Here is a 10,518-nt window from a genome sequence, read left to right as displayed (position 1 = left end):
TGAAATGAGATGTCCAAGTAGCATTAGTGCATTTGAGTAAGCTTCGTCTTAAATCTGGTCATCATTGTTTTATTTATTTTTTAATACAATAATCTGTACCGATCTAGCGAAAAAATAAATAAATTTATAATTTCCATAAAAGGCCTTACTGTAATATCATTTTTATTGACTACTAGCTGACGCCCGCGATTCCGTCCGCGCGGAATTAAAAAACAAAACAAGTAGCCTATATGTTCTTCCAGACTATGATCTACAACTATGCCAAATTTCGAGATCCGTGGAGCTGTTCTGGAGATACCTTCAAACATCTATCCATCCATCTAAACATTCGCATTTATAATATGAGTAAGATTAGTAAGATAGTGTGTCTATTTAAGATTGATTAGTTTGACAACTGACGGCTATGGATTATCGAATTTATTTATTATTTAAAATTAGTACTTTATGGACAGTTGTCATAAAATATATTAAATTGTGAAAATATATTACACAAAGGTAATTTTTATTTCAAGATTGACTTAATCATGTGGGCGAAGTGATGCGACGCGATGGCGTGGTTGCGGCGCCGGTAGATGCAGGTGAAATATATTTTCAACGTTGATAACAATAGAGTATTGTGGGTAGGGTTGGATAGGATATTGTGAAAAGGACTTATCCATTAATAATATGATCGCAAGAGGTTTATCTATGATAAAATAATATTATGAAGATTGAAGTATTGATCGGAATTTTCCTATTATTTCGATTTTGTAAAATTATGTGTTAGTGAGAATAAAAAACTGATAAGTTATGTTTCGTTTTTTATTGAAATGCTTAAAATTAGAGAGTCGATATAGTTATATTAAGATAAAAATCTACAGAGTTTTGAACTTTGGTGGTCCGTAAGTCTCATGGGGTACACCTTGGCTTGTTGAAATTGCGTTTGCATCGTAATTTATGAGGGTACTGGCTGTAGAAGAAACATTGGATCCTGATAGCGAATCGTAAGCGCTGGAATCTGACGATGTCTCGTATTCGCTAGATCCCGATGAGCTGTCGTACCCATTTTGGGAAGCTCCGATGTCAACAGTGGCGACGCTAAGACCTTCGCCTTTAGCTCCTTCATAAATGGATCCGAAATTATTTGACGAGCCAAATGTTGAACCCAATGATGATCCGAATGACGAACCGTAGTTGGCACCGCCAGTTAGACCTGATCCAAATGTACCACTGGAAGCAGTTGAACCTGCATCAAATGTAGCAACAGTACTCGGGACAGAACCAAACGAGCTAGAAGCGCCAGATCCTGACAATCCTGAACCGAAGACTGTTGAACCGAGTGATGAAGAATCAAAAACTGAGCTTGAACCCTGGTTCTGGGAAATGTCTTGTTCGACTTGGGACGTTGATACAACTCCTTGATTACCAGACAATGCACCTGTTTCATCTGAAAGTGTAGCATATCCTGTGTTGGAGCCTCCTTTGCTCAAGTCGCTTACGATGTTATTGATAACCGCTTGAGAATCTTGTTTGTTGTTGTACTTGATGAAGTAAACTTCTGGTTTAGTTGGAGGCTTCTGTTCTATCTTTGGTATCACGATGTCTTGGGCTTCTTCTGGCTTCTTGACAAGCACGTAGACAATAGTCTTTTCTTCATTTTGCGGTTGAACTGGAATGATTTGAGGAGCTTGCGCAGGCGCGGCTGGGGCTTTGATAAAGATTACTTTGTAGTGTTTTTGCGCTGGTGGTAGAACAATGGGTTGGCGAGGTTTGGAAACTTCAGGTTCTTCCGGCGCTGCATGGACGTAGTAATGTTTGAACACTTGTGCCGGTTGCTGTTGAATTACATTGTAATGTTGTTGGTATTTGTTGGCAGACGATGTTTGATATTGACTGGATGTTTGGTACTGGTTGAAAGAGGAGTAATCGCCTCCCGTTTGGTATGTCGGTCGTACAACACCCGAACTTGAGGTTTGGTAATAGTTTGAATTTGTTCCTGTACCGATTGCACCTCCTGTTGTTTGGATTCCAGGTTGGTAACCAGTTTGGTAACCGGTGTTATATCCGACAGTAGAACTTTGTACATTTTGACTGGCACCTTGGCCAGTGTAGTAGTTGGAACTTGTACCGACAGTACCACTGTACTGACCGTTGTAGTTGCTCCCGCTGGAGCTTCCGCTTAAACCAGTGTTATAAACGCCGCTGCTGGAGCTGGTTTGATACGTGGGAATACCGTACGACGTCTGGGGTACCTTGTAATGGTATCCGAGACCGACGTCTCCCGCCACAACTCCGATAACAGCTAAAGCCTGTAACAAAAAATATTCTTGTTAGATTCAATTTAGTTGTTTCAAGGCAATGCTTGACTGCTTTATTATATATAATATTAGATTATTTCCTCGAAATAAAACTATATAAGTTATTAATGGTGAAAAAATAGAAACGAATGCGTGCAACGCCACGAGCAACCGCTAGTAACTTATAATTACTAATAACCGTGTGACGCCACAATCCGTGTACTGTGGCAAGTATTTGTCAGTTACATAAGAGGCTGAGATGCCTCTCGTTGACCGTATTGCGCAACTTGTAGTGACCGTGACTCTAGGGGGCGATGACCTCTAACCACTTTCTTACAAGGTCGTTCGCATTTAACAATTTAATTCTAGGAGACAAACAACGGATACTGGCTATGGATAAGGGGAGTTAGAGATATTTCGAAACTGTTGTGTAGCTTTTAAACCACTTGTTGATGTTTTTACTTTTTTTTTTACTATAACTTGATCATTAAGGATGAGACGGAGGGCAGATTAGTAAAGGGTACAGTCTGCTGATTTTTCCTTGCTGTAGGCAAAGGAGGATCAGCAGGCTATCGCAATGTAGTAAGACAAACTAGAAACAAAATTCTATTTCACTAAACACGGCCGTGGGAGTTTCATCAATATTTATAAATAGCTCTCAACGGGCAAATCCTATTTCACTTTTAATTAAATTCTGTAAACCGGCTTCGACGATATTCCGCTTTAAAAATTAAATAGCATTCGGGAATAATAATACTAGAGTTGATATTAGTAATATTTTCATCGATAAATGTATCCATTAAAAACTTTATTTATTGCTTTCTGGAATGCATAAAGTTTATTGATGTATAAATTGAATTGTGTATTCTATAATTTAAGACTTAAGCATAAATTTTAACGTCGCGACTCGTTTTTTAAAAAAATACTTTTATTTTTCAATTAAATTAGAATTAGGTAGTTTATTCGTTGTTATATGCCCTCTTGTCATGTCTTCTCTTGTTTGTAGTTTACTGACAGACTAACAGTCATTAGGGATAACAACGCCGTTCGCTCCGGGCCATATAAGTTTGTGAGACTATATTCATGTCGTAAAAAAAGGTAGAGGAAGTATGTGTCAAATTTAATGATGTTTTTTTTAAGTCAAGTTATGCGTAGCGCATGCACTTGATTATTATGTGATGTGTTGTAATGGGCAACTGGTTTAGGCACTGCTGCCAACAAAGGTCAATGCTTGGAGGATTAGCGGCAGTTCAGTTATGACGAATTCGTTAATATGATATGGAATTTATCTATAAATTTATTTACTTATTATTTATACGAAAAATAGAAAAAATATTTAACATTAAAATAGAAAAAGTTAATGCGCAATGTGCATAGATATTAATTCACAAAAATGAGATCAGAGAATTTTAACAAATCAAATCATAAAAATTTGTTTTTTGATCCATTTGTGTACGTGTATACTACCCAAACATACGTAAAGAAAATTAAAGTTCTATTTCTATTATATTCGAAGTATGGCTCGAATATTAATTATGTATTTATATGGATCTTAATGTTTGCATCGAAGCAAATAATATTAACGTGACGTTGGTTCATTAGTTATGCATGCGCGATGTTTACCTAGTTGACATTTGTGTTCAGTGAAGAATATTTAGACTAGCTGTTGCCCTCGACTTTGTCCTTTTGGAATTAAACATTAAAATGATTTTTATATTCATAAAATTTATAAATCATCTGTACTATTCCACATGGCCGTTCCCGCGGCGCTCAACTGAGCATGCCCATGCGAGCACTATTGGTACAGCAACGGGTAAATTATTTTGTGAAATGTTGATTAGTTACATTATCAATATTAAATGTAGTATTAAGTAATAGACTATGTTATTTCCACTAAAATTAGACAATCTAGATTGAAAGTTCCGTCAAAATCGATTATCCGTGGCAAACGCGGACTTGTAGACAAACGTTTAATTTTTTTTTATAAATATCGCAAATACATCATGTGCCAGATTTTTTTCTATAAAACATACAGACTTCACAACTTTTTATCTGTATAGATTTTTTATTTGTTTTATTATCTTACTAGCTGTCTCCCGTAACTCCGTCCGCGAGGAATTAAAAAAAAACTTAATTAGTAGGCTATATGTTCTTCCAGACTGTGTTCTACATCTATACCAAATATCGTCGAAATCCATGCAGCTGTTCTTGAGATACCTTCTAACAAACATCCATCCATCCATCTAAACATTCGCATGGTGCCTGAATCCACGAGGCTTGTAGTTAGCTTTTATAATTTACTAACTTTTTCCCGCGACTCCGTCCGCGCGCAATAAAAAATAGAAAACGGGGTAAAAATTATCCTAGGTCCTATTCCTGGTTCTAAGCTACCTGCCCACCAATTTTCAGTCAAATCGATTCAGCCGTTCTTGAGTTATAACGACTTTCTTTTATATATATAAAAATAGATTTTAATAGAGCTTAATTTTGATTTGATATAAATTGCTTCATATGATGCTTTACTTTGCTTTATGTAGTAATTTTATGTTATAAATCGATGGCTCCTACGAATAAAGGCCAATGTGCAAATTGACAACTTTTCAGGAGAGGCTCTTAAAGTTTCAACCATATAGGAAAATAGGACGCATAGGCCCTTTTACTCCAGCAAAAAATACACATTTACACCTGTAAATGTATATTTTGTTTAGTGCATTTTGTTAACTAAACTAAGAGGTAACTTTTAAAGCAAAAAAAAAAAAGTAAAAATCATCAATTTGTTACTTTGGTCGTCAAACATAGGACTCATCGAAATGTTAGATTTTTCTGGCGCCTTGAAATTTGGATGCATTAGTAATTTGGAAGTCAACGTTGGTAAGAATTAATAACACCTTGACATATAAATGGAATTTAGTGTCGCCTCAAGCATTAATACTTTGTTTCTGTTATCATAATTATATTATTAAATTTATTTATCATACCAAGGTCTGTTTGAATTTATTTTCAAGAAAAATCGCGATTCTAATTTAGCATAATGTTATTCATTTTGGTTTAATTTTTTTGTTTTATTTTTACTTATTTTTTAGGTTTAATTTACGTAATACTATTATTTTTCGCACTTATCAGAGTGTCTAAATCTACGTCACAAAATGGATCCTGTCCTAAAAATTAAGTAAAAAGCGTAGGTTATATATTGATGGTAGAGTTAAGAAAGTCATCAAAACAAAGTGTTAATTGTATGATTTTTTAAATAATAATAATAGTAAAAGTACGAAATTTAATGGCATACGAGTATTTACAACATTACAACAAAATATAAAAAAAGTAGTTATAGCTTAATTAGTAATTTTTTGTATATTATAAGAGGGCAAAAAAAACGTTGTAATGATAGAAAAAAGACTGCAAATTATTTACGAACGAAAAATGTCTCATTCGAATAAATTAAATTTATTTTGAAAAACTTTTTTTTATTAATGAACGAAAAATTTACCGTTGTTATTGGCTTTGGTTCACTTGCATAAATAATGTTTTTGTTTTTTATGACATTTGTCATCGTAAAATAAGCATAACATTCGAGTTCGTGTAACTTTATTTGATTTTTCGTTGAGGAAAAATTAAGAAGCCTTCTTTGTTAAAGCATCCAGATGACGTAATAATTAAATCAAAGCTTAAATCGCCAACATGAAGGTGTGATTACTTAATGTCGAGTATTGTTTATTTAAAAAAAAAAAACTTGTGAATTGGGATTTTCTTGAACTGTGTGCGGATTAGGTAAGTTGATACTGTATGATGTGAATCCAAGGCTATTTAATCAACATATGTTAATATATTTAGCAGATGAGTGACATTTTTTTTGGTATTTTTTTGAAATTAAAAAAAAAATTGTAAGAACATTTTTTTTGTAATAAATCTTCTATTATACTTTTTTATAATTGTACTCCAATTAACCTTAGATATGAGTTAATAATTGACTGGCGGATTTGAATCCGTAACAGTTTATTTACCCTCTCACTTGTATTTTATGATTATAGTTTAACCAATATTGTTTGATATTTGTATTTAGTTAAACGTTAAATGGTATGAGAATATATATCTTGGAGGAAATTAAGTACTGGTTTTTAATTTACGATATATTGATGGAGTTTAATCACTTAAAAAATCAAATAAATAATAAAATTAAAGAAGTACAAAACATATAGTCTTATATTACCAGCCTTACGACCAATCAAGAGTTAAACACACGCTAATTGAAAGTGGATATATCAAATTTTATTATTTCATAAAAATTATTTTTCCGAATTTACCAAAAAAGAGAAAATTTCACCTGATGATATTATTATTGAGAAAATCGTTATCAAATTAATATAATAAATATATTGCAATTAATTTAAATTATGAATAGAAGAAATGAAATAATACAAAACTAACGAGAAAGTAGAAATGGTAACATTATTAATAATTCGCAGAGCAAACCAATCGCGAACGCGTCCCTCGAGTTCAAATTTAATAACGGTTGGTACAAACTTATCGAGAAATGACGTAGTAAACATAATAAAGAATAACACAATACGCACCCAAAGCGCGATCATGCTGCTATGTCGGCAACTGTCTACACGATTGTCGCAAGCTCGCTAAGACCTGTCTTATATAGCTGACACGAAGATGCCTTGCCGGATAGCCGATGCCCAATAACAAGGTTATGTCACGCACAACACCAGCGTACCCAAAAACCGGTAACAAGAAATTTCTCGCCCATTTCTCAATGGCCAGTTTGAAAACTACAATGCATTTACGTTGCGGAATTACTTTTGGTTTATAATTCATTTAAAAAAAATATATTCTGTACTACGAAAATGTCACAAATTCCATGGTACAGTTGAAACAAAAAGTTTCTTTAGTAATTTTTATTTTAATTTTTTTTAGGATCCATACTCCGGATTTGACCATATCTGTAGTCCTTGTAACATGCAAATTTTCATGAAATGAACAAATATACAGACATTCCTTTTTTATTTATATATAAATTAAGATTAAAAATTGTACTTTAATACTTATTTCTGAAGTAGTTCATTGTAATCTAGAACTAAATGCTGTGAGATGATATTGTCTTAATAGAAACCGGATACATCGCATCCGTAATACGTCGTTACTAGTAATTTACGACTAAAAATTAAAAATTCTTAAACATTTTATCCTTGCAAAATACATATAGAAAATTAAAAATTGGTTAAAGACGAATTTTTGAAACGATTCAAAAATTAGAATAACTAATAATTTGGCAACTATTTTATGTTCTAAAAATTTGTTTTCACACAAATGATTATAAAAACGGTCTTTCTGAGAATAATAAACTAAGTATTTTGCCTTCAATATGTGAGTATTACATATACTTGTAATATTTATAAATATCTCCGTTCGGAATATAGTATAAGTATTTCATATAATTTAACATACGTTGTCTTTTCTCATATAAATGTCTCGAAATTACTTAACAGATTTTTTTATGACCTTTGACTTATTGAGCGAGTTTTCAATGCAACTACTTACGTATACAGAATAAACACAATGTGATTAAGAAAATTGTTTTATCTTTGTTTTTCTTAAAGTGTGTGAAAGCGATGACACTGACATCTTCATAAAAGTGTTGCGACAGCGGAAACCCACTGTCATTTGTTTTGAACAAAAATGTATAACGCTGTGTTTACCCTCTTCGGGTAAGCGTAATGCAGTCGAACCTGGACATTTTTCTCGCTTACGGAGGTCGCCTATCGGGTTCGGACAATGACTCTCGCTTAGAAAGATTTCTCGCTTATCCAGGTTCGACTGTACATTTATAAATATTCCACTGATGCGTTAATAAGTTTTTAAAGTTTTAATTAAGCATGTTATTACCTAGCCAGACACACAAAATTGTTCTGTATTCATAAAATAAGCTTTAATTTAAAAAACTAGAAATCTCTTGTCTCGACTTTAATTTCAACTGTGTAACGACTAGTATATTAAATGTTGTTACATAAGGTATATACACAATAGAGAATTGGATGAATATATTAAAAGCCTTGACACTTGTTCTAATACATATCGAAAATCTGAGAAGATATTCAAAGATAGGTGTGATGTCAACCAACCCGCACTGGGAAAGCGTTCTTGACTTCAGACTTGTCACCCCTTACTTAGGGTAGGCTCTGAATCGTGGTGTATGGAGAGCTGATGAAGGTATCTTAATTTTTAATATGTTTAAAGTTCTTTAACTATTTTATAAGTTAATTCTAAGCAGACTTTTTGTGCATTATTAAACGTGAATTTAAAAATATTTTGAATATCCGCTTTAGTGTATGCTCGGCCTTATATTGAAAATGATTCATCTTTTAAAGTTGTCTCGCCTTATATCAGAGGTCAAAATTAAAAAGAATTTCGATATGTTGAAAATGAAACGGATGGAGTAAATATTGTGTAGTCTACGTCATTGTGTGCAAAGTTAAAGCAGGTATTATTTTGTTGTGCGTTTCCTTTGCTGGAACACATGTACGAAAACATAATATCATCTTTCTCATTTCCTTTAGTAAAACAAGGATACGATTTTTAAAAGTGTTTCAGCACAGAATCTGTTAAAAAACAATAAAAATTTGCATTCTTATTTTAAAAATGAACAATAGATAAAACAGGATGTCTTATATAAAACTTGCGTTGAGATCTTTTACTTGTCAGCATTCTTTTAAGGTTTTTACATTTTTAGTTTTGTTAAGAATAGTTATAAAATACAAATGTATAAACTGTATTAATTTTACATAATTTTACAATTAATAATAACATTATAAAACCAGAACTATTTAACTTTTTTTATTTGTTGAAAAAGGTGATAGTTTAGTAGATATGTAAATGAATATCTTCAGGCCTCTGCTATAGAGATACGAAGTAGGCTATAAGTAAGAGCCATCATTGTACTTAAAAAATTCGCTACTTTGTGAGATAAACCATAATAACACATGTCCATATCATGCTGGATGGAGAAAAATTTTGTTTCTAATCAAGGGCATTAGTAAGTCATTTATGTCAAATTGATTTCCGCATCTGATTCATAGTTTTTATATTATTTAAATTAAAATGTCAATTGATCAATAAAGGATGCCAAATATAAACTGTAAAATTCATACCTCTATTTATATGCAATACGGTCGCTGCATATCTAGTAAGGAAACAAGTGATAATGTCCTTAATATTGATTAAACCTATATGAAGTCAACCATAAGTGCAAGTATTTCTACGTATCGTGTGTACGGTATCATATGCCGGAGTCCTAATTTTAGTCCTATTGTACCACACATTTTCAGATGAGAAAAGTATGGAAGGTGTATATGACTGGCCAGAGCCAGTCAAAGAGGTTTTATATATATACTCTTTTTTATTCATTAATATTGTAAAATGTCATCGACTTTCAATTATTATTTTTCTCTTCTTGCTAGTTCTGGCTTTGTGTGTTACTGTTACGGAATTATACATGTTTTTCGTACAATCTTTTATTATTTAACACCACAATACAGTTCACTCGATAACAGAAGGTATAGGGGATAGACAGGAAAGGATAATTCTTTTTCTGATGGTCCTTTCTGTCCATTGTAAGTAATGCATTCACAAGTTATTTTTGATGCCTGCGGGTAGCGGTCATTTAACATCAGGTAAATCTTTAAAAGTAAACTAGGACATGTTTTATGTCAGAAACCTACGTATGAATAACATGACGTTCAGTGTCAAAGTTCAAGGGCTTTTTGGTCACCCTGTACATGTATGGCATTAACGGAGCCTTCGAATGCCATCGTAAGCAGTAAAACGTTGACCTTTCGGATGTTTAAAGGAATTACTTTCACTGATGGTTTTAATGTAAAGAAAACAATGATTCCTGTATTTGTCACCGTGATTGAATATCTTAGTACAGAAACTAGTCAATTTGTAAACATAAACTTAGGATTAGTGCCGCCATTTTACTATTTGTTTTTCATCTTACATTATCATCCATTAATATTTTTGTATTTGACTATTTTAGTTCTACGTATCTTAAAATGTTTTGTAATACTTTGCAAAAATCATTAAGTCTTATTATTGTATACGAAATGTACGTAATTTTATGAATAACAAGTACAATCAATACGCATATGTCCAAGGATACTACGAACATAATATGAAACATTCACATAAAATCCGCTTTAGTTTATCTAATGCATTAACACTACCTTCAAGAGACGACCTT

At 32.6% G+C, this 10,518-nt stretch overlaps 1 protein-coding gene across 1 annotated transcript; it reads right to left on the bottom strand.

Moving 5' to 3' along the window:
• Positions 1 to 772: 772 nt before the first annotated feature.
• Positions 773 to 6,913, bottom strand: LOC106717078 (flocculation protein FLO11). Its single transcript, XM_014510785.2, has 2 exons — positions 6,848 to 6,913; positions 773 to 2,288 (listed from the first exon to the last, which is right to left on the bottom strand). The coding sequence occupies exons 1-2, from the start codon at positions 6,860 to 6,862 to the stop codon at positions 855 to 857; spliced, it is 1,449 nt and encodes a 482-aa protein (XP_014366271.2). The 5' UTR covers positions 6,863 to 6,913; the 3' UTR covers positions 773 to 854.
• Between the last annotated feature and the right edge of the window lie 3,605 nt (positions 6,914 to 10,518).

This window comes from Papilio machaon, chromosome Z (genome assembly GCF_912999745.1).
Source record: "Papilio machaon chromosome Z, ilPapMach1.1, whole genome shotgun sequence".
Lineage (NCBI taxonomy): Eukaryota > Metazoa > Arthropoda > Insecta > Lepidoptera > Papilionidae > Papilio > Papilio machaon.
This window is presented reverse-complemented; position numbering and strand designations above follow the sequence as displayed.